The 26,217-nt window shown below is 44.3% G+C and overlaps 1 protein-coding gene across 5 annotated transcripts in view; it reads right to left on the bottom strand.

Annotated features, from left to right (window-relative positions):
• The window catches only part of nectin1b (nectin cell adhesion molecule 1b), a 162,807-nt gene that overhangs the window by 57,329 nt on the left and 79,261 nt on the right, over window positions 1-26,217 (bottom strand). The window contains exon 6 of one of the 5 annotated variants that reach the window (XM_030380378.1): window positions 18,246-22,784. The exons of the other annotated variants lie outside the window; for them this stretch is intronic. Coding sequence (XP_030236238.1) covers window positions 22,279-22,784 — 506 coding nt within the window. The 3' untranslated portion in view covers window positions 18,246-22,278. Of the gene's footprint in view, window positions 1-18,245; window positions 22,785-26,217 lie in introns of those variants that run through there. 5 annotated transcript variants of the gene reach the window in all.

The raw sequence follows: 26,217 nt of genomic DNA, 5'->3' as shown, positions 1-26,217 counted from the left end.
CCTCTTTTAACTCCTCCAACATCACTCTTCCTTTCTCACTATACCGGATTTCCCTCGTCCTGTATCACTCTCCTTTCTTCCTCTCACACTCTTCCTGATGTCGCCCCTTCCTATATCCCTCTCCTCCTCGCTCACTCTTCCTCCGATATCACTCTCACTCCCTCACTATGCCGGGTTTCACTCGTCTTCTCTCTCTCCGCTCAGCCTTCCTTTGCTAATTCTACCGGATTCCCTCTCCTACTTCTCTTAATCTCTTCCGCTCTCCCTCAGTCTTCTCCTCATCCACTCTCGCTCCTTCCGGGGACCGGACTTCACTCTGCCTCAGACACTGTCTCTTCCTCTCTCACTCTGTCTCGGTGTCATTTGTCCTCTCTTACCCTCTCCGTTCCTCTCACCCTATCGTTCTTTAGTCTTCGTCTCTATCTCCCTCGCTCGCAATTGAATGTATTCTTCATCTATCCTGACCTGTCCCAGTGTGCCGTCCTCTACTACTTTTGAAAGCAGTGATAATATTAATAATGAATACGGATTAATAATGTTATGTATTCTGATAAACGGCAGTTTGATTGCTGAGCGTAGTAGTCGACGGATGTACGTCGTTGCAGAAATCCATGCAGTACCCAGCTGTCACATATTAAAGGAGGGAAAGGGAAGGAAAAGAGAAAAACTAGAATGAGGAGGAGAAAAATATTGTGTGTTACAGCAGACATTCACGGATATGTTAAAGGGATTTTACACATACACGCACACACACACACACACACACACACCCAACACAACACAACACAAATACACTATTATTGATGGTATATAAATAAGTACAATAATATGTAATTGATTATAAATAATATATCATGGTTTTGGATTATTACTAATTAGCTTATTAGTTCATAATTAATAATTAATAACGTTAAGATACACATTATGTCGTAAACCAATACACTGAGCCGGCTTGAGAGAGACTCTACGTCTTTAAGGTTGCTCATGATTGCTCCCACCCCCCCCCCCCCTGTAGCCCCCCCTCCTCCACATCTGCTTTCATTTTTCCCAGTGTGTATGACAAAACGGCAAAGACATTCCAAACTGTGGTTGCTCTAAACCCTGCGGCCTGCAGTCCTCCTCCATCCCTCCCCTCTCCTCCTGCTCCCCTCCCCTCCCCTCCCCTCCCCTCCCCTCCCCTCCCCTCTCCTCCCTCCCCTCCCTGACTCCCCTCCCCTCTCCTCCCTGACTCCCTCCCCTCCCTCCCCTCCCCTCTCCTCTCCCCTCCCCTCTCCTCCCTGACTCCCCTCCCTCCCCTCCCTCTCCTCCCTGACTCCCCTCTCCTCCCTCCCCTCTCCTCCTCCATCCCTCCCCTCTCCTCCTCCCCTCTCCTCGCCTCCTTCTCCTCCCCTCTCCTCCTGCTCCCCTCCCCTCTCCTCCTGCTCCCCTCCCCTCTCCTCTCCCCTCTCCTCCCTAACTCCCCTCCCCTCTCCTCCGCTCCTCTCCCCTCCCCTCCCTGCCCTCCCTCCTCCTCCACACCTCCCCTCTCCCCCGGCTCCCCTCCCTTCTCCTTCTCCTCCCCTTTCCTCTCCTCCTTCTCGCCTCCCCTCTTTCTCCTCCCCTCTCTTGGCAGGAGAGCTCCTCTCCTCTCACATAGTAAACCGCCGCCACAGGCTGGCCAGTGGGTGAGGGGGAGGAGGGAGTCGAGGAGGGGGGGGGGGGGGGGGGGGGGGGGGAGTGGTGGATCATGGTGAGAACAGCAGAAAGCTGATCCAGTGAGACGGGTCCAAATCAACGCGCAGGACAGACCCTCTCCAGTGTGTGTGAGTGAAGCCAGTTTCTTAGCAGGGGGGGAAATAGCTCCGGATTGTATTTACGTTGGCCCTAAAACAATAGGAGCTGGCCCCCGACAGGGGTTGGGGATTGGGGGAGAGTAGGGGGGAGGGAGGGGGGGAGGGGGGGAGGGGGGGAGGGGGGGGAGGGTGGGAGGGCGGACAGAAAGTTATAAGTTACAGCAATCACCAAGAAGTCCTTGCCTTGCAAAACATCCACAGCAGATTGAGAGAGAGGTGGGGAGGGGACACGTCATAGTCCCCGCACGGCGTCCACATTCATATTTCTTACGGGATCGAACATGCGAGCTCTGCCAAGACATGTGTGTTTGGTTAACAGAGACCCCGATGTAGCCACGTTGGCCCGCGAGCAGTTTCGATGCTCGCATCCCATTGGCTAACCTCCTCCCCCCCTTCCACATTTGTTTCGAGTAATTGCGTCGGCTAGGGGGTCTGAGCGGTGGGGGGGGGGGGGAGATAACACGTGAACTTAATCGTTTGGACGGCATCTCGCATGGCGCCCGGCCGGCGTGGCGAGCTCTATCTGCGGTGGCCACAAAAGAACCCACTTCCACTTAATCTGAGCGTCCGCACAGAGGACGACGGACGGCTCCAGACGATTAGCTAGCAATCTCGCCGCCTTTGAGTCCGACTGGGGAAATGTTGAATTTTAAATTAGCGCTCGGGAGGGAATTGCAATAGATGACATTTCGGGCCCTTTTAATCTTGATAAAAGGGGAAGAAGATTAACAACAATTGTTAAGTCAGGAGCTCGACAACGTTTCCAACGCCAGGAAGGGTTTTGATGCGCTGGCGGGGGGTCTTTTTTCACCGGTCACTGCGATTCCCTTCCCAGCCATTACTCTCCGAGATGCTAAATGGGAGAACTAACGATGGGGATTAGGGCCCACTATCTGGCAGGAAGTGCGAAGTTTGCTGCTGCGCCGATGATTCCGCACCCGGGCCCGGGAGCAGCTGGGTTGGGGGTTTACCCTCCCTCCCCATGCGGAATGTCATTTGGCAAATTGAATCCTAACATGACCAAGTCTTCATATTATCCTTCTGCATGGCTCCGCTCCAGCGTTCCCCTCTGTGGAAACATCCATGGTATGACTCTGCTCCCTCAAACTGGAACAAACGGGACCACTAGAGCCCTTAAAGACAGCTATTGAATATTAAGTGCTTTAGCAGTATATTTTAGCAATATCAAACAAATTAGTAATATGTAATTTAGGAGCATGTATGAGGGTTTGGCCATATTGCTCGTGGATGACTACTTGTGAGCCGTGGCCACCGTGGATCGAACACATAACCTTTTTGGCTGGGAGTCAAACACCACTGAACTATTCTGCAACATTGTACAGCGGCCATTTTGTTCTCAATAAGAGAGTACAATGGGAGCATGTATTGTAGTGTTCATTTGAAAAAATAAACATGGGATTAAATCAATTAATAAACTGTAATGGCAGGAACATGGCAGCCTTAGACTACCTCGCAGCCTTTGAATCCCAGCGCTATCAGAGAGACTGCTGTCAGTGCTTTCAATGGTTATCCGCTCCTTGATAATTATTTTGCTCTGTGAAACCTGTGAGGCACAGACACTGAATATGATTTAAATAAAAAATATATATGAAAAGATGAGAGGGGTATTAAAGCAAAGAATATGTAGTCGAACAGGACTGATGTCTGGAAGAAATTTATATGAGTGAGGGCTAGGTTAATGATTCAGAGCCATAATGTGATAGAGAGGGAATAAAGGGGGTAAAAAGAGGGAAGGGAGAGAGGTAGAGGAGAGAGGGAGAATGAGAGCGGCAGGGGGAGAGAACTAAAAATAGAAACACAGAAAGGGAACTTTTCTACCCCTTCTGGGAAGTATTTAATCTTTACTGTTTTGTTGTTGTTATGCAGGTCACACAAGTTTCTTCTTATTCCTACGCCAGTCTGCTGATCAAAGACAACATGAATGCAGAACCTATTCGGCTCTGGCAGGGTGTACCTGATTCTAAGTATTAGTAAATATTCTTCGTTGTAGGACTGGAGAAAATGTAGCTCGGTGTGAATTGAACCAACAAGGTTTGATTGGGAATAGTTTTGGCAATAACTAACGAGTGCGATTTGTTGAGATAGATCCGAACCCAAGAGAAATGCTAATCGTGGCAAAAGGACCGAATCAAAGTACATCCGAACCCTGCCGCGATTTGATTGGCTGAAAAATTACTGTACAGAAGTACATCCTAACCCAACAGCGATGTGATTGGTTGAAATATGATGCCAGCTGACTCAAACTTGGTGAGCGAAATTACATAAAAAAACATTTAAATATAAATCTCAAGTCAGCGAAGAACGGATTTGATTAGCCTACTTAGAACAGGGAAATGAGCCAGGGAAGGTATATAGACAACGCCTCCCTTCAGGTGTAAATCCACACTGGTAATCTAAAACAACCTTTACATTACACATGTGTTTGGAACAAATCACACCTCTTTTGCTCCAAGATGAACGGCGTGCATCGGATATGACCCAGGAGAGAAGGTAGTGCCTCTGGAACGAGGAAAAGCTCATCAAAAATAATGATGCCATTACTGCTTCGGCGGAAAACTAAAGTTTTTACGCTTCTAATCAGGACCGGGTGATCACAGGAGTGGGAGTCCTCCGGGTGGCCGTTCTGTGGAGATTACACCAAGAGCAAGGAGGCTGGAAGAGCACAGGGGCTTACAAAAGTGGAGGAGGGAAAAGAAAAGCCCTGGCACTCAGTGGTCTTCTGAGAAATGACTCTGTGGACACTGTCATGTGGTCTCCTCAAAGACAAAGTGTCATATTTCTGTAAGTCCGAGACGTCAAGCAGGGAAAGACTGTTTCACTCCGCTCCTCCGACCCCGAGGGTTTCCTCTGCAGTGGTCACTAACGCCTTCGCTCTCCATCTGTCCGAAACGCGCCGGCGCTGGCCCGTATTTATTTATTTGAACTTGTGTCTGGGTTGTTACAGGCCCTGTCACGGGGGCTGACAATGGCCCGAAAAAACGAAGGCTCGCAAACCACTTGTTCTCCGGTTACTCGGATGCCTCTGGAACGAGGAGGAAATGTGTTTGCAGCAGAGAGCCACAGCTGTCTCGCTCCTCATTGATCACGTTGAGCAAGAGGCCCAAAAAAGGGGACACATTTAAACAAACTTCAAACCCCCCCCCCCGCCATAGCACTGAAAGTCTTCATTTCAGCCCAGTGCCATCTGACCACATCTAGCTCTGCAAAACTGATCCCACCACCTTTAGCTATAGAACCCACAGAAACCCAGCCTTACATGGAAATAATCTGTCACCAAATGTTGATTCCTCGGTTGTTACGCTAGTTTCAGCGTTTTTTTCATAGTGGAAAATAACAAACATTGTGGGACATTAGATGTCATGCTTATTATGACATGTTTACTGTTACTGACAATTAAAAGTGAACATTACATTAACACGTTGAGCATTCAAACTAATGGTCAAGTAATGGTTAACATCATATGCAACGCATGTCATAACAAATTGTGGTTGCGGGTATGGAATATCAAAATGCAGAACTCTCCTCACACATGGTTAAGGCTGAAAAGCTTTCCCTCTTACCACCTTTCTTTTCCAGGCTTTATTCCCCATTTTGTGAGTTGTCAGGCAACCGAGAAACGTACGTTTACCCTGTTTTCTATTTTTGAATTCCTAACAAATGAAATGTAATTTCTTTGACACCGAATGGGGGGGTAATCATGAACAGAATTTCACAAGCAGTTTGTCGAAAAGGACGAAGACCGGTCTCACACCAGGTACTAATTCAAATGATTGCCTCTAGACACACCATGAACATTTCACTGGCAGGCCCCTTCGTTCTTAAGTACAATCGATGCTTCAAGGACGTATATAATGTATAAAATCACTCCCATAACTCCAAGAAGTACTCGAATTCGGCACGTGACACAACTTCCTCCCATAATAGTTTAACAGTAGAAATAACCCTAAGCATTTTATTTTATTGCAGAAGAGCACATTTCAACACTGCCAATCCCTATTTCTTATTTATGAATCGTTGCCCGAGATATGCTATCGGCAAATGGAAAAAGAGAGAGAAGAAAAGAAAATCGCCTCTTTCACTGCTTCCTGGCCAAATCCCATTGATGTGCGAAGAAGTTCAATATACAATAAAACGTGTCAGGGAAGAGAGGCTGGCACCGCGCCGTGCGTCCTGTCACACCAGTCCTGATGAAACCATTAGGCGCCTGGGCTCTGGCGTACGACCGCCGCCACCGTAGATTATACTGTACCACCAAACTCCAGCGACAGCCTTTTTTTTGGAAACAAGTCATGGATTCAATAGAGAAAGGTCTCTCTCTAACACAATGGATCAGCTGATTGATGGGGGCTCCTGAAGGAGCTGCCAGAGGAAAACAAGAGCTCCCTGCTCCAATTCCCTGAGAGCCGATGAGTTTTGTCGCGTGTCAAAATGAACAAGAAAAGAGAGGAGAGGCAGATTCATTCTGCCCCTGAAAATAGATGACAGAGAGAACTGACACAATGGACTACGGCAGCACCGGCTGAGAGGCCTCGGAGCGGGGCTGAAAGGGGGGAACGCTCGGCTTCAAATGAGGTAAACAATGGGGCTATCAGGCCCGTCTCGCCGGCACTCGGCTGAGAGTCCCTCGGAGAGCCGCAATCATTCAAACATGGCCGCCGGCCTCGCCTCGGACGAGGTCTGTTATTTAAAATATGACTTTGTTTCTTGTGTGCTCCGGAGTTGATAACCTGCGCCAATGGCCTGCCAGAAGAAAGTTGTCACCAAAAAAACTGCAGAAAACTTTATGAAAAGATAGATAAAGAGCTTGAACCAAAAATTGCCTTGGTGTTGGTGTTTTCGTTTTTACCCGTTCTGTTTGTTGTTTCTTCTTCGCAGAGGTAATTTCAGCCGTCTGTAACCGTTATCAGCATATGCTGGTAAACCAGAACTGGTACACTAGTAATGACACTAATTTGCATATTACTCCTCACAGACATCTGCTTTGCGTTGCACAGTTAAGCCAGAATCTGCCGTTTGGTATTTTCCTGCAGGTTTGGTGAAAGACATCCAGATGTTAAACGACTTTGCCTTCCAAACCAGAAGCTCAAGTGAGTTTGATATGATGCTGGAGTTAAATATTCTACCTTCCTCTCTGAGCCTCACTGAGCTTATTCAGGGTTATGGAGGAGGGTCTGTCACCTTGTTATTACGTGTTTCGCTTCCCCTGCTATCCCTTTGTAGCCTCAGTTAATTTTCAAGAGTTGGGCACAGACCAAAATGCTTCTTGGACGCAATTCTCTGGACCCACAATAGAGCAACTAAACAGGTAAAACGTGAGCAACTAAACAGGTAAAACAACCAAGATGGCGACCATCTTGGTTGTGTATGAAAATGCCCCAACCGCGCTTCTCTAGGGCACCCCTCTGTGCTGTCAATGTTTCAGACCGACCCCATATTAGATAAATGTTTTTGATCGGGCCAATTGCACCCGTTTATCTAGTCTGGGGTTGCTGAAAATCGGTCGGAACAGCATGGGGGTCAGAGAGATGTACCAGAGCAAATAAAAACATGAGCTCCCTAAGTCGTCTGGTTACCAGGGTTATCCATTTGTCCTCTTTACTGTAAACCTAACTATCAATTGTATATATTTATGTAAACTTTGTTTCTATAGCGCCTTTGAAAACAAGAGCTACAAGGTGCTGCGCAAAATACAACACTATGGAATGCCGGTGCAATGAGAATTGTACACAAAAGTTTTACAGACACAGAAAATGCAAAAACAGGGATTCCAAAGATTTGTCAAACAAATAGATACAACTAAAATATCAAAGAACATTAAAGCATTGACTAGAAAAATACAGTAAAAGTACAATCACGATTTGTTTTTTACAGCTAGGAGTTAGGAGTACGCAAATGTTAAGCGGCGCCAAACCATGTCAGGATTGAGAATCGACAGAATCTTGAATACTTGGGGAACGGATGGGCTGCCAGCACTGGAGAGATGTGTTCCTTACGTCAAAGTGTTTGCGAGCAATTTTACTGCTGCATTCTGTACCAACTTAGACGGGTAACCCCCAAATCGTTCAAGTTAGGAAATAAGGAGTTGCAATTGTCTAGGTGGGAGGAAGTAAGGGTGTAGATACGTTTTTAGGGAGCATAGATGCATATAAATATTCAAACATATTTCATGTATAGCCATGGTGTGTTGCAGATTTTTGTATATTAAGCGTAGTTTATTATTTTATTTAGTGAATCATTTTGTTGTCGTCAGTCTCTGTCGGGCTTTCTATATAATATATTTTCTCTTCCTTCCTCTCATTGCACCTGTAGCTGAAGGCGACAAATACAGATGGGAGTGAATACACCTCCACAGTAAGCACTGCCAGTGAAGTGCTGTATGCTTGAGACTGGGTTAGCAAAGAGGTGCTAATCCTCCCACTGTCAGGTGGGTATCGGGAATAATGAGAGGAAGGCCGAGGGAGGGGGGTGACATTAGCTCTCTGTATGTGCCCTTGTTTGTACTTCTGGAAAGCAAGCACTTAAATGTTCTTCTCTATGACAGTATTATCGCTGGGTTACACTAAACCAACACAGCCACCGTCCCGGCAACAAACGCAGTGCAAACACACACGCAAACGGCTGTAATTTGCTAATGAATGGGGCTGAACAAACACGTTTTGTAAAGTCTTGACGACAGTGGGAACAGGAGAGAGAACGGACGCACACACACACTGGTGAGCTCTCGACTCTTCCCGAAGATGCTAATTTCACGATTGCACAAACAGCGCCAGCAGTCCTAGAAATACTCTGGGAATTTCTAAAATCTGATTAACGAGCTGGAACAGACATATACAGATATAACAACAAGTATAAAATACATGATGTCATGAATAAATAATAAGAATCTTTTGGATTTCCCAGCTGCAGCTTTAGAATACTTTTATGAAATTATTTTTGGTGACTACTCTCCCCAGGGGGTAATCACAGATTTCAACCGCAATGTTGATGAAACCACAACACAACAAACGTCGTCTTTACTTGCTAGCCTTCTAGTCGGGGATGAGATTAATCTGTATTTCATCTTCCTTTCAGTTTCTTTCTTTCATTTTCCCTGTCTCTGTCGACTTTCTGTTATTTACTTTATCTGTATTTACATTGTTTTCTTTCATTTCTTTCTTTTCTGCTCTCCTTCTTGCATTCTATACACAAATATGACTCATACTCGAAGTATATCGTATAATCACAGTCACACTAATTCACCAGCAATCCATTGTGTCCATTTGACATTAATCAAAAGCAATCAGATCAACAAATCAAACGCGGGTTGGCTTTGTGCGCTACAACGTATTTCATAACTTTCACTGAAGTGGTGTGAAGGAACAGTCGTGCAGCAGATTCCCAGCATGGCCCGAGCGTTATCAGATGATATTTCAAAGACAAACAAACTCCAAACAACTACAAACGTACAGCTGCCACACTTGATTGGGGGGGGGGGGGGAGGGAGCCTCTGGAGGAGCCACCCGACACCAGAAGCCTTCCTGTTTGCGTTTAGGCTGAAAGGAGAAGTTCTGCATCATCCTGTCAGGGGACAACATTGTAGTCGGTAATCAGCCAGACATCTCCCCCTCCTTGATGAATGTCTTCTACTCAAACAGGAAGCTTTTAACCTACGGAGTTGGTTTTGTAAGCAGAGGGTGAAAACCTGTTAGATCAACAGTGCTCCATCCGTGCTTCCATACGGTGGCGTAGCTTAGCCCACGGGGATTGGGTAGCGTCGTGTAGCTACTCGCAGCACGCAACTCGGGAGGCTTCGGAAGGGTGACGCACGCCTAAAGTCATGTGTGTTTCACACGCAGGTCAGAGGATTATGGACTGAAGGCCTGTGTCATTATCGTCAACCGACAATGGGTCGAAATGTTGCTCCTTGCGGCAACTGCCAGTTCTTTCAAAAGTTGGTTTGTAATTCATTTGTGTAAGGAAAAAATGATGAGAAATAACACACACGCACATACAGCACATACAATCATGAAAGCAAACAGGATATGCAAAGTCAACCTCTATTCCTCTTTGTAGGACATACACACTAATAACACCTACACACACACACACACACACACACACACACACACACACACACACACACACACACACACACACACACACACAGCAAAGTGCATGCTATCCTTTCAATGACATAATTGGAGTCTATTTATCAAGCTTCAAAGGCAATGGCCCACATTCACCAGTGAATTCACCAGTCATACAGCTACTCATACAGACATTCATAAAATCAGGGGGATGGAAACGCACCTACTGAGAGTCAAGCACCTTAAGCTACAGCCTTGTCCTCCTCATGACGTTGGAGTACAAGACAAATGGATTATCTCAGTTTTAGAAATACAGCCGTTTCTGTAACACACTCAGAGCGATTCTATTCAAACACCAAGTGGTGACAGATAATCATCTTTCCAAGGCTACACCTTACCGCTCTCTCCCAGAAGACAGCTTTCACCATCTTCCAGCCAACACATAAAACAGGGCAACACATTTCATAATTATAATCAGAAAAATTTTATCAGTGAATATTCATCACATAAGAAAGAAAACCTGAAATTAAATTACCTGCCAACATGGTTATATATATATATATATATATATATATATATATATATATATATATATATATCACCAGGATTTCCATGATTGGTAGAGAGACATGAGGACATTTGGGATCGAACCCAGAACTACAGGCAGGGAGTCACACACCCCAGCTACCACACTATCCTACCCGCCAGACACATTGAATCATGTATGATGACTTCCGTGTTAAAGGCTTTTTAACGTTTTTTACCGATTTATTTGTTCCTGTTCGTAAACCTTTGATTGAGTCGTATAATTACCAGACTAATCATTCCAGTAAACATTGCTCACGACGTTATGGATTCATAAAAGGTAATGGAGGATTTTCAATGAACTTTCTCACAGTTCCCTCATTAACTTTTTACTCCTACGGAATATACCATGACAGCCTTTCTCTCTGCATTTCTAATTGCATCCATCTTGGCACAAATACCTCTCATATAAAAGGATTGGAACATAAACTCAATTAATGGACAATTTGGCAGCATTTAATCCAAACCAAACATTTGGGAAAATGGGAAAACCAAACAATTGAATATGTGTGCAAAGCAAAAACAATTGATACACTTGCCAAGTGTGGATCACTCGACAAACAATGATTTAGTCATCAAAAGTACTAGGGGACAATAAATAAACCAGTTCCAAAAGGTAACCTCTGTGTAAAACTAGGAGAGACTGCTTTTCCCAACTGTCTCTCTGCCATAAAAGAAAGAGAACAGTGACAGAGTCACAGCCAGGAGAATGCCTTTCTGCCTTAGCGAGCACACCGATTTTCCCTTCTTAGTTTGTCATTATTTCTATCCAATTAGTCCTGAAACTGCTTATTTTAGATTTCTGCATTCTTCGTCTCATGTCTACATTTATAGCTCTTGACTTGTAATTATTTAAATTCTGTTGTACTGTTTCTTGAGTTATCTAGCTATATACCAGCCCAAAGCAGGATTTGTGTTTAAGGAGGGGAATTATGTCCCCAAATTATTGCTCTATGACGGCTAGCAATGACAGACACAATATTCTGTTGTTAGGATTAGATTTGGATGTAAAATAAGTCATAAACCAAAGTATTTGTTTTTTTTCCTCGGTATGCATGTTGAATAAGCGAATCATATAAAAGAAGAATGTAAGAACAAGCCACAAACAAGTTTAAAAAGCCTTTCTTTCTCATTGCATGCCCACACCTGTGTTTAATTTTAACTCAGCACTGCTTTAATTGTATCTCAACACTTTGCTCAGTGAAGAAATCAGCCAAAGTACCTTCTCTTATCCCTTGTGATGTTTCAACCCGTCACCACCTCACTGTGCTTTAAAATAAGCCCTTTTGGCACTTTTCTATAGAAATAGTTGATGTATAAATAACTAAACTGTACAGTTAAGATGCGAAAACTTCTCATCTGGCAGTAACATCTCAACACAAGCTGTTCCTTTTTATTGATAACAAGTTCCGCTAGTCACAGCCAATTTGTGCTTCTCTCTGTATGTCTCTCTCTGTATGTCTCTCTCTCTCTCTCTCTCTCTCTCTCTCTCTCTCTCTCTCTTTCTCTCTCTCTCTCTCTCTCTCTGTATGTCTCTCTCTCTCTCTCTCTCTCTCTCTCTCTCGCTCTCGCTCTCTCTCTCTCTCTCTCTCTCTCTCTCTCTCTCTCTCTCTCTCTCTCTCTCTCTCTCTGAACTGTGTAACAGCTTTCATGCGCCATCTTATCTTTGTATCTTATTACCGGCCTGTAGAGACAGAGAAAGAGGGGCAAAAAGCTCTGCTGTCTACAACCTCAGTGCGTCAATGCGTTTTTTTATTGGCAGATCAATCAATTGGTCTACAACATCGCAGCTAATGGCAAATGCCCATCACAAGCTTCCAGAAATATTAATATAATAATTATTATTATTACTATTTTCCTATCTTCTTATGTTTGATTCATCCATGAACCCAATATTTTTATTTCTGCACTATAAAGCTGCAAATGCTTTGCATATGTATTTCATTAATGTCTCTAACGATTCATCATTATCAAACTGAGATGCTGTACATTTTCTGTCAAACATCTTACCAATTATTCGACCAATTGCTGCAGCGCTTTCCTGTATGTAAGGATACACCTCGCATAGTCCTGCTGATATTTGACCTAGGAGGTGCTCAAGTTACCAAACAAGATGTAAAAAACAACACACAGGCAACAGCAAACATTCCATAAAACGGTAAAACACAAAAAAAGGATTTGTTTGGTGTCGATCCATGGGGAGATGCTTTACTGTACACAGGAGCTGGAACAAAACAAGGGATACTGAAGTGAACGGGGGTTGACAGAGGGTCATTGGCCTTGCATGGGGAGAGAGGGCGAGAGAGAGACATGTACTGATAGGATGTCTCCTCTGGCTTAGTTACTGCAAATGCAGACTGGCGTTGACATTAATGTGGTCTGATAAAATGGAGGGAAAGAGAGACGGAGGGGGAGGGGAGGCACACTCGCTGGTGTTACTCATTTAAAGCACATCTATCACAGGCGGGAGGTCCATGTTGGCTCCAGAATCAGATTAGCACAGGAGTAGGATAGGATTTGGGGGCCAAAATGGATGGAAATACTTTTCCCTATTTCCATCCCTGTAGGCTCCGAAAGCCTTTCGCCACTCCTGTGAATCTCCCTCCATGTTGGATCCACCGGTAATGTTATCTGGTTTTATTTGTTTGTTTGTTTGGATTTCATAACAGACGGCCTTTTAACATCCTCTGTAAACACAGAGGATGTTTACAATTTAGTTTGATTAAACTTTATTAATTATTCTTGTTATAGGCCTACTGTTACATCACCACAGAGGAGCTAATCTACATAATTACGAATGCGATTCATTCGATTCAAGATATTTTGTAATGCTATTAATATCAAATATTATAATTATTATTGTCGAAGTTCATTATAAATAATATTTGTATAAATAAAAAAAATAAAAAAATCTTCTGAAATGATCATTAGTTCTCTTCTATTACGAATACTATTACCACTACCACTTTGGCTACCTTTATAGTTCTATAGGAGTGGTCCTTTTTTGTTTGATTGCTATTATTATAGTTATACCATATACAATTTCTGACCAACACACTTCCCAGTGTCCTATTTTCTGAAGGAGAAATCCACTATATGTGAAACCTCTGGGAGAGATTGCAAATGTATGGCCGCTAACCCTCACAGAGAACCAAAGGACAGGTATACAAAAGCACACAAAGTATGCAAACTCATCCTATCTCCATCTCTTCCTGGAAACACACGTACACACACACACACACACACACACACACACACACACACACACACACACACACACACACACACACACACACACACACACACACACACACACACACACACAACAGAAAGACACACCTTTGCGGGGGCAAAGTCCTAGTCGGGTACACAATAGCACAAAGAATATGCAAACTCACACTCCATCTGTTTTTGAAGACACACACATACCAACACCTTCACACATACAAAAACACACCTACCCAAACCATCAGACACACACACACACACACACCTTCACAAACCTTCACACACGCACACACGCACGCACGCACGCACGCACGCACGCACGCACGCACGCACGCACGCACACACACACACACACACACACACACACACACACACACACACACACACACACACACACACACACACACACACACACACACACACACACACACACACACACACACACACACACACACACACACACACACACACACGCACACGCACACATAGAAAGACAGAGCTTCCAGGCCCTAGTATGCCTAAATGGTGGAGGGGACTAGGAAGTCCCAGCAGGACTTAAGAGAAGGAGGTGCCGTCAGCATTTTGTCCACCAGAGGGTTAGTTCCTCTTCAGTTGCTCCAGTACGGGCTGGCTTTAATTGGAGAACTCAAACACACAGCTGGATACCAGGAGTGTACACGGCATGCTGAGCATGCCTGTGTGTGTGTGTGTGTGTGTGTGTGTGTATGTGTGTGTGTGTGGCATGTGTGTGTGTGTGTGTGTGTGTGTGTGTGTGTGTGTGTGTGTGTGTGTGTGTGTGTGTGTGTGTGTGTGTGTGTGTGAGTGTGTGTGTGTGTGTGTTTGTGTGTCCAGTAGCCACCCATTCCTCAAGAGGGGTTTGTTTGTAAGTCCTGTCATCTGCTGAATAATAACCATAGCTAATTTTCTTCAGATCATCTTCGGGTTAATCCTAATAATTGGCATTTCACAGTAATGTTTAGCATTTTATTGAAGTGAAATTGAGTTTGGCTGGAACTCAACCACAAAACAAAATGGCACAAAAGCTGTACGGAACTAAACATACCAATGTACCATTTTCAAACAGTGAAATTAATCTAATGCCAGTAAGAAACTGTAAGCATAGTAATTATATCGAGTGATTTTCCGGTGCTGTATTATCACAAGTATTTCTTACCACTTTATGTCTCACCCCTACATAACCACGGTGGTCCTGAATGAATACAGTACATTTATTTGAATTCTGCAGAATAACATAATAATAGTCCTGCTTCATGTAGAGGGATAAAATGATTGAGTGTTTCTGTTGACTGTATTATATGGTCTCTTTTCTGTTTGCAATCCATAAAACATTTAATGATTATTTTTGTTCAATATTTTGGTTTTGGCAAAGACAGGCAGTTAGGAAACAGAAAAGGCAACAGAAATAGCACTGTGGAATACACCAGAGACGATATGTTGGTGGTTAACCATCTAGGTCAGTTGGTATCTAATCAGCAAGCTATGTTGGTGGCTAACCACGTAGCACAGTTGATATCGTTCCTGCCAGCTCAATAGATAGCAACCCTACTAGAACCAGCCAGCCTGCTATGTTTGTAGCTAACCATCCAATATCTTGGTTTACTAACCATCTAGCTAACTCCATGACTTCCTATTTGAACTCGGGGTGTGATCCACATTGAGAGATCATATGTTGTGTTGTGTATTAGCATAATACTTTTCTGGTTGATCTGTAATCTCATTAAATTATTTACAATAGCAGAACCAAAGCAGTGTTGGCAGCCTGGGATTATGTATCTGAAAAAATACACGCCCTTCAACGCTAACCACTCGAAAAAAACGATGTGGACATTCAATCAAAACCACGATTTGGTGTCACTGCCTTCTAACAAAAACACATTTACAGGCTTTATTATTAGTTAATGTGAGTCTTGTGACTACTTTTTATTTTGAAGTATCCAAATTGTATGCAAATTGCTAGAGCAGGCTGGAACAGAAAAAACATATGATTTTACTCCTGGTTACTCTAAATGACAGTCTTATTTTAGTAGCAGTGACAACATGACAGATTACTATGTGAGAATCATATTATCACGTTTAAGAAAAATAAGGTTTTTGTTTAACCACCACTCACAATATCAAACTGCAATAAGAAATCAGTTTGATATGACGCCTTTGAATCCTTTGATTAGTTGTGTGGTAACTACTAGTGCTGTATTACAAAGAAGACTTTAGTACTGTAGAGTGTAAAAAGAGGAGAAGCTTAAGACACATTTAAGTGTAGTCATTTAGGAGATGCTGTTAGCCAAAGTGACAAACAAACGTATCCATCTGCTTTACAAACAAAGCAGATAGATAAGTCTTTCCTAGGCTCCGAGGCTCCTAGCCTGCACCACGTACCAAGTTTACTGCTAGACACGATAACAACGTATGGGTTTTTCTCATGCTTGTAAAATACCATTAAAGGGCAAGCTGTGGGTCAATGAGACCTTGGTCAGAACAGAGAATACAATAGCTCTTTCAGCAAGTACTAGTTTAAAGTGTACTTTTTGGACTGCACTCGTTCAAAACAGAGTGTAGAATCCGATCAAGAATTCAAACCCATGCTCGCAAGTGATGGTAAAAAACTTAAAACAGACTCACGGGTCATGTTTTGTACTGGCACCTGCGCCAAGCGCACACCCACAATGTTTAAGAGTTCAGTTCACACGGTGTAGCTTTCATATCGCAACACTCATGTTACCCGACTGCGACATGGCGTTTTGGTGATAATTGGAGTTAATGGTTTGTTAAAATCCTTTTCAATATTCACAATTTACCAATCCTGTTTTCTCCACATTGGTAACGTTATTCACATTTTATTCTTGGCAACCACTGGCTTGGTTGAGTGGTTGAATTATGATATTATAGTGATACAATTATGTTTGCGGTGCTGGAGAGAGGTGACGAGGGAGGATATTGATGACTTAACCTGATGTTACATTACATTAATGTCGTTCTATAGCCGTCGTCATCTTCAACATCAACAAAGGCCTTCTTCAGTACTGCCACAGTATTAGTATTGTATCATTGTACCTTTGATTATAAGTGTATTTATTCATCAACATCATCCATTTCTCTAAAGGAAACCTAGTACCAATATATTTTATGTTTGCGTGAGTGTGTATGTTTGGGTATGCATGTGTGTATGACCATTTGCATCCATGCACACAAGCATATACATATGAAAGAATGTATTTGTGCATCTATGCATCTATTTACACATGCATGCATGTACACAGCACCATCAGTATCTGCCGTTCCTATGTTTGTGGGAGGGCGGACCTATGTCTTACCCACCACGCTACACCACATCTCAGCCTGTGTGGTCCGTCTCCTCTGCCTCCTCCTCGGAATGAGGGGCAGACGACCGCTCTGGGTCCGCCAAGCCTTGCATGTTAAAACTCTACACTCCATCAAAGGCCCTTTACAGCAACAGAGGGGCCCATTCAGCGGAGGCACAGCCAACAGCTGCAGGCCCCGGGCCCCGGCCTAAGGGATCGTGGTTAAGATGTCTGCTCTGGGGGGCCCAGCGGACTGATGCGGGGACGTCTGGGTTAGGGCCCCTGTTTCCATCTCCGGCCCCGTCCCTCTGGCCCCTGGCCCCACTGCTGCGGTAATGAGACGTCCTTCATACCCTCCTTGTGTTTACCCCGGCGTTGGCCGCTCGCCATAGGCAGCCTTTTTACATTTTTATACAAAGGATGAAGCTGAAGGTTTAGTTAATCCTTAGCACAGGAATTATGTAGGTTGTGGCGGGAAGGTGAACGAGGTTGAGGCTAAGGTTTCGGGCCAAATGGGGTAGGATAGTCTAATGGCTACGGGGGTTTGAATGGGACTGATCCCCCTTTTCCACAGCCTACCCTGTAGGCATCCTTGAGTAAAGATGCCCCTACCTGCTCCTCAAAGACATGCATCAGACTTCCCCATAAGTCACTGTGGATCAAAGCTTCTGCTGAATGACTTAATATTCATGTGTAGAGTTGATTCATTCATTCACTGGCTGAGTGTGCTGCTTTAAAGTTTTAATAGATTCGAGTTTAACATGTGCACCAGGAGCAGGTGGTGGAGCTTTCAGAAGCAGCTGAAGAGGGCTTCCAATCTCCAGCAACATCCGGCACACACAATAAATCTATTTATCTGAGAGGATATTTACGATTACTTTTTCATTCTTTGACACTTTTATCCATAATGAGTCGCCTAGCTGTGATTTAAGGTACCTGTCATTAAGGAGCAGATTGGGCTTAGTGCAGCTTGTGGACATGAAGGATCAAACCGGGAACCTTTTGGCAGGTTGTTGAGCCCCATAGCTACTACTCAGGCGGGCTAAACCATCCTGCCTGCACAGCCATAAATATTGAGTTGTTGAGAAGCTTTTGCTGCTTGTTTGACTATGTTCTCATATGTTTGATTCTACACATATTGAACATTTGGGATGTAGAGAATGTGTATAAATAATAATGGTAGTGTATAGGTATATGTTTTCATTTGTTTATTAAAAAGTATGGGTTGATCAGCAAACAAAAAGGACTATGTGTTAACAAGGGAACCAATCAGAATTCAGCACCACACTCATCTAACCAATCAGTGAGTAGCGAGGGAACATTGTTGACTATTGAAATCATTTAATGCTCAAAAACAAATACAGTTTACTTCACTGGGTCATCACAATTGAACATGATTTTTTTTCTCAAACTTGTAACACCCTCAGGAAATATACATTCACATGGCTGCAAACAGGTCTCTCCTTTCTGCCGTAACATCGAGTCAACAAATCTATGCAACACCCCTTTAAATGACCACAAACACGCGAGTGGCATATATCAAAAAAACAGAGTGGCATCTTTGACGAAACTTTGGACATGAGCTATACATTGACCTCTTGTCTATCCATCGTTACCAGGGCTATATCTGCAGTCCAAACAGGAATATTTTACATGAACACGGTTCCTATGCATTCTTCCCTAAATAAATCCCCACTATAATTTCAACGGTATGTACATTATTTACAGTGGAATGTGAACTCTTGGCGTGAGCAGGATGGAATGAAGTTACAGTTCGCTTTTACAAAAATCATCTGAAATTAAATCACCCCGACAGCATTAAGACAATGGTTACATCTGCTAGTATAGAGAGAGAGAATGGAGACCGAAATAAAATAAAACACAAGAACCACCAAGTCTTTTCACTCTTTGAAATTGTCCAGAAAAAATTTGTGGCAGTTGTTTCATAATGGAAATAGGAGAAAAATAAAAGAAAGAGTAAACAACTTAATAAGGTTAACTTAAATGAAAGCAAGTATTGATTTGTGCTTGACAAGGAGCAGGATTGATCTTTGTTTCTCGGCCTGTTCCAACATTGCCTTTGTGATTATTAAACCATATGTCCAAACAGCTTGTCTAGTTGTGCTTTCGAAAGTCAACAATGTGTGGCTTTTTTTATTTATTTTTTACCTCCTGTAAGGATTTCAAGTGTTCCATTTTGAACAGAAAAAAATTGCTGGGACCCCTCAGGTATCTTTTACAGGTTTATACCGACACATAATTTCATTAGTTTTCCCAGTATTGAGTACAGACAGATATTAGCATCATGATTGAAATGTTATTAGCAATATTCCCCTTCATGGATATTCTATCTAAAACCACCCATAATTTTATTTCAGAAAAACGTAACGGATTAAAAATAACAAACTGCAATTTATCATATTTTATATTTTAAATTTGCATGACATGAATAAGCTGTTCGGCTAGTGTCCAAACAATGTGGACTCTCTTGAATAGACTCTCTAAACTCTTTAATAGGCACTGAATCACTGAATGCAAGGATAAACTTTCTTTAATTTTCCATGTTAATCTACGCTAAGGTGTGGTACTAAATATAAAAAAGAAACTGCATATCAGTTATCAAAAGCTAACGACATCAAACTAAAAGATATTAGTTCATATTTAGCGAAACACCTGCGATACTGCCTATTGGCTGTCCAGTCATCTGGAGTAAACCTAAATCCCATGTGACTGTACCTTTCTAGAACTACTGTAGTAGCTCACCCACAGTACACCAGCAGAACCACAGGACACCTACGAAAGTAATACGGCTGACAAATTTAGGAAAAGATTTGAGGGGAAATACGATGCTTCCGTTTCGCTCGCAATAACATTTTTGGGGATGTTTGTTCAGTGAGTTGAACGTACGTTCGCAGTGTTTCGAAGCCCGTGGAGTTCATGATCAGGGGAGATACTATAGACACGCCTGAAGGATTTGGAAAACATTGACCTTAGCAAGCTGAAGGCTATCTGCTCTGACAGATATGTGTATTTTTTTTTCTAAACACATACTTTATTATGAACTGCAGAATGCTTGACCGCTGCACATTTCCTGCACACATAACAGAGAATATTAAACCTGCAATTATTATTTTTTTTTTAGCTGGTAATGAAGTAAAAAAAAATCAAACAATTAAAGCGACATTCTTCCCACACAAAATTATGCATAAAATAATTGATGAGTTATTTAAGTTGTTCAGAGCTAGTAAGATACTAACGCCACGGATTGGTCTCTCCTGTTGCAGGTCTCTCGTATTTCCATAGGTTGGTTATGTCATTTTGTGTTTGCGTTGCATTCATTCCTTTGTAGTTTTTGCATCTCAGATAATATATATTTTTTATGTATTCTCATTTACCAGAGGCCAAAAAAAATAAAATATCAATGTTTCAGTCTTTCGGCCATAATGTAGTCATAATGTGTTACAGAATGGCTAATGTTTGAATTATTTGTTTTAAGTTCCCTATACATTTATAAATGTTTGCTCGGTGTGTATAAAAAAACAAAATAATTTACGAGAGGACATTCTCTGTATGTCCACAGCATGGACAGAGGATACCTAATAGATGATGCGGTTGACGTGTGCAACGGGCCACCATCAAGATGATTACGGGGAATCCCTACCACATTGTGTCTACATCCATTTGCTAAAGTAATCAAAATAAAAGAACTACGAGTAAATCCACATCGTTATGACAAACGTCACCCCCAAACAAAACCCCAAAACATTTCATTACAGTGGTCAATTGTACAGTTCTATTTGTACAGGCACATTTAGTCCAACGTCCCTGGACCTCAACGAAAATCCATCTCATCTAACTCGGTCACCAAATTCAAAACGTTTGAGACAAAGTACCCTCCGCCCCTCCTACCACCACCACCACCACCGCTATTGTGCTCGCGACATTTCTGTTAAAACAAAGAAATAAAATCTGTCAGGGGGAAGGAGACGGAACTATTGAGCGAGGGACTTGGGAGCCCAGCGGGGGCCTACTTAGGCCGGTGTGTCGGCATTGGAACACAATGCAAAGGTGGTATCAGTGGCATTTGTTTTGCTGGGCACCAAAAAAGCCTGGAGTTTCTGCTATAACTTACAAAGTGAACGACGATACCTGGACTTAAGTGCGGGCCCCCTTTGTACCCCTTTGTGCCGGGCGTTGAAGGTGGTGACAAGACGTGCGTAGCATGCAACGGGCCTGGCTGATGTCAAAATGAGCAGACACGGTTGGCGCTATCACTGCAAATGATACTGACACCCCCTCTAAGCATTGTGTTCCCTGTAATCCGGCCAAGAGCAGAAGGATCTTGAAGTATTTTAGACCATTTGTCCTTTTTTCTTTCTCTCTCTCTCTCTCTGAAGCATTTGAGTGAATACCTCCAACAGTAAATTTGTGAGACATTTCATCACAATTCTGTTTTCACTTTTGAAATCATACCAAAAAGAAGCCTTAGAAAAACAACCATGAAAAAAAGAAATGACAATGATATTCCAAAACACAATATGAAAAACAAGATTCTTACATCCAGTGTAGGACTTTTCACAAACACACTCCGATACACCCCTTTCCCACAGTCACTTTTTTTTTATACATTTAATACATTTATAACATGAAAAATACACACAAAATAATAATAATACACCAGTATTAATAAAACAGTCACCTCCCTCACCATTTCAAAGTCAATGGTGATTGGCGCTCTCGAACCAATCACAGTACGTACCTTGTCTTTGTATTCTTTGCTCTCATTCACAGAAAAATTCAGGACACCGAGATGCTGCGTGGTCGAGGCGATGGTGCTAGCACTTTGAAGATTGACACGTTGCTATTATTTTGTTTGACCTTTTTTTTTTTTCATGGACATCAGGTGAGATGCGCGGGGGGGGGGGGGGGTATATGATGCTGCTGGGAGAGGTTAAGGAGTTTGGGGGGGGGAGGCTTTCAGAGCCAATGAGTGACTGGGCAAATTTACAGAGGGAGGAGGACAGGGGGATGGGGGGGGGGGGGGAGAAAGTGGAGGTGTGACGGTGCAAGGGTGAGGGTGGAGGGGGTTGAGGAGGGGTGTGGGTGGAGAGGGTTGCAGGTGAGGACAGCCGGAGGCAGGAGGACTGGTCTGAAGGGTTGGTCTGGCGCACGCTGCCGCCCCCCTCCCCCGCACCCCGTCCACGCCACCCCGTCCGACGCCGGCCACTACACGTACCACTCCTTCTTAGAAATGACGGAGCCGTCGGTCTGGGAGATCATGTCGTCGGCGATCTCCGCCTCGGCGTCGTACTGGAAGGCCAGCGTCCGCTCGTCGTAGTCCCGGCTCTCGCCCTCGTCCACCGTGAAGTAGGGCCTCTTCAGGTCCTCCGTCTCGCCGTCAAAGTCGCGCTCGCGCCCCTCGAAGCCCCCCTGGCCGATGACCTGCGCCGGCTTCTTCTCGTCGTCCGAGTCCTCGGTGTACTGCAGGTTCTTGGGCAGGGGCGGGTGCGCGGGCACGCCGCCGGCCTTGCTGTAGCCGTTGCCGAACACGTGCTTCTTGGTGTTGTAGTCGCCCTTGAAGATGCGCTGGCGGTGGCGCAGGTACACGAAGAGCAGGACGGCGAGCAGGACCAGCAGGGCCAAGCCCCCCGCCACGCTCCCAATCACCAGGCCGGTTTTGTGCGGCTCGGCTTCGATATTGGTGCTCCGAGTGGTCGGGATGCTAGGGAATTCTGGGTGGGAAAAGACAAATGGAAGGGAGTGTGTCAGTGCTCTGGTGGGAGGGAGGTGCAGTGAGTAGGTACAAGGGCAAGGGGAAGGAGGTGCAGTGAGCGAGTACAAGGAAAAAGGAGGTGCAGTAAGCAGGGACAAGGAGAAGGAGGTGCGGTGAGCGAGTACAAGGAGAAGGAGGTGCAGTGAGCAGGGACAAGGAGAAGGAGGTGCGGTGAGCGAGTACGAGGAGGAGGAGGAGGAGGAGGAGGTGCAGTGGGCAGGCACAGGGAGGAGGAGGCGAAGGTGCAGTGCGTGCGCGGGTACGAGGAGGAGGAGGAGGAGGTGCAGTGTGTGGGTGCGCTGGTGGAAGAAGGAGGCGTTGTGTGCGGGTGGATGAGGTGCAGTGTGTCGGTGCGCTGGTTGAAGGAAGGCGCAGGTAGAGGAGGAGGAGGTGGTAGCTGGGCGTGTGTCCCCCGCGTCTCCCTCCAACTGCACACACCGCGTTTGGGAGGAGGCGCAGTGAGCAGTTGTAGGAGGAGGTGCTGTGATTAGTGTGAAAGATGGATTTGGGAACAGGGGGTTGGGGGAAGGAGACGCAACAGGAAGGAAGAAGGAGACACCCTCCCACCCCAGCCACCGAGGCACAGCCCTGCAGCCCCCCCCCCCCCCCCGCCCAACACGGCGACGCCCAGCGACCCAAGCGGCCCACCCTCTCCTGACCAGTAGCAGACCCCGGCCGGTTCCGAGAGAGGCACGGTACAAGATGGACAACATGCGCGCTCGGAAGATGAAAGAGAATGGAACACAGAGGAGGCCTAGGTCTCGGTCTAGGAACAGCACGTCACAAAGGGGGATGTCGCGTTTGATTAAAGAGAAGTTAGGCTTTACATCATGCACCCTAACCCTCCGTTTGAAGGCCAAAAAGGAAAATAAACCGGCGTTATGCCGTGGGTGGGTGGTTAAAAGTGGCCCTCATTCCAGTCTGGTGGTTACGAGATAGTTTCCACACAGTTTCTCTCTAGACATCCATGTATTAAAACAGTTTGTTATGAGATGATACGGAGTATAGCATCGTAGCGTAGCATCTCTTGAAACCCAATAATGCCCCTACTGTATTTGATTTAGCGGAGATTATTATAAAAAACAGAAAACTTTTTTTTGCCAGCGATGATTAGCAGCAGCCAAGCAGATTAAAAGAGCATGCCATGATGGGAAACACATTGCAGATACATATGAAGGATGTTTGGCCAGCCAGCCAGAGCAAAGAACAGAACAAACGGAGATGGTTGAGAGAAGAGCAAAGTATCAAACAAGTCAAATATGATTTTTTCCAGTGGAGTGGACCAGGCCGGGGCAAAGACTAACGACATCGCCATCAAAGACAAACGCGATGAACCTAGCCAGCCTCCGCAGCTCAGAGACAGAGGGGCTGGCATCTCTGCCTTCGCAAATCCTCCTCCAGCGAAACACAGAACAATATATTGTCCCGCTTCCCGTTAACGCCGCCACATCTGGGGCCGGGCCTTCAGCATTCACCTCGCGGCGCTGCAGAGCTGCCAGAGCCCCTCGCCAGCAATAAACAAGGGCTCGCCACTGGGAAACGCAACTGCTCTTACATTATGATGAGGCTTAGAGAAATGTGTCGCCTTTAATAGCAAGCTTAACTCTGAGGCTTTGAATACACAGGGGCTGCGGCAAACCCTAAACACCGGGAGTGTTATTATCTGAGAGGCAGATGAAAGCACGGCAGAGATAGGCCCGGGCGAAAGCCTGCAGAGAAGAGAGACGTGCATCCCCTTCCAAGGCAAAAACACTGCCAAGTGTTTACCAAGAGGAGAGGGAAGAGACAAACGCCGTGGGAGGAGAGGAACGGAATAACGGAAGAGGGGGAGAGAGAGAGAGAGAGAGAGAGAGAGAGAGAGAGAGAGAGAGAGAGAGAGAGAGAGAGAGAGAGAGAGAGAGAGAGAGAGAGAGAGAGAGAGAGAGAGAGAGAGAGACAGAGAGACAGAGAGAGAGACTGTGCTACTTTTGCAGGAGACACAGACAAACGCTTCACAATCTGCGTATGAAGGCAGCCCACAGCTAGAGGCGTTGACACAATGACCATATCCTACCTCTACGTAGGGCGTTTTATGTATTTGTTTCAAATCCCATTCATATTAATCTGTAAACCGTAGTTCCGGGGCACCGCTTTTTCAAATCTCTTCCAAAACAAACAATATTTTTTTGATAAAAAGCCTTTGCTACTTAAATATCTCCTATAGCCACATATAACAGTATTCCTTCAACTTTCACCACTAGGTTGGGCCGAGTTTAATTAAAATAGATTCAAACATCTCCTGAGATATTTGCTGTGTACAATCGAACAAAGGAAAGACAGGAAAGATTACAAAGCGTAAAAATATTGACAGATAATAGTCGATTCATCTCCTAAGTTCCAAGTAGAACAAACACGATTATGAAGTGAAGATACAAATGAACGCCATAAACGGGGGATCGGCTAATAAAACGACGTACAGCTCCTGTGGGAAATCTGTGGTTGCTCCAGAGCGTAGGAAACCACAGCGACATTAACCAATATGTTACATAGAACAGAGGAACCAATCCGCCTCCCCAGGGACATCTCAAGATTATGTTCTACATTATTCAAGGTTGTTCAGGAGATCTTTATCGGCATACCATCAAAATAACACAACAAAGGCTGAATCCGAAAAAAACATGGTGCCAATGCGAAGGTCTTCGATTTACAGGCATCCATTTAGAGTTTTATGATTGTTTTTTATGTTTTTGTTATAAAAGGTTATTCTTATTTCTATTGGCTTGTCTGCACCGTTTTATTACGTGTTTTCAGTGTTGAGGAGGCATGGCATACAAAATGCTTTTATTGCTATTACTGACTGTTTCTCTTTTAATCAATGTCACAATAACCTTGAAAACTAACACTTGAAACTGACAGAGAAAAGCCACACGATTTCACATGGATGCATGTAGGCCCTAAGTAATAAACATGAATCGTCAGCAGAGAAAAACATGGAGGGATCCCTTTCTATCTTAAATATAGCCCACAGCTAATATGAACGTATCAATATCACCACTAAAACATCTGGATGTCTGAATCACAGCTCAACTCTCACAATGGTCCGTCCAGTTTTTGTTCTTTTAAAATACAAAATCTTGCCAGACATCACAAGAAGAGGCAAACATACTCTGTCTGTGTTGTTATAACATGAAAAGGCCAAATATATATTATTTAATAACAACAACTTGAATCAGGCCACAAAAACCAACCCAGCGATAAGAGTTTTGACTCGATCTGACATCAATTACATCCCAACAAAAGTGTGGCAGTTTAATTAACACCAAATTTCAAAAGTCTAACAAGCAATTATGATATCGCCGTCGTTCAACACAAAAGGAAGTCACATTTCCCACATGAGCGGTGGGGGGGGGGGG

This window comes from Gadus morhua, chromosome 16, assembly GCF_902167405.1.
Source record: "Gadus morhua chromosome 16, gadMor3.0, whole genome shotgun sequence".
NCBI lineage: Eukaryota > Metazoa > Chordata > Actinopteri > Gadiformes > Gadidae > Gadus > Gadus morhua.
This window is presented reverse-complemented; position numbering and strand designations above follow the sequence as displayed.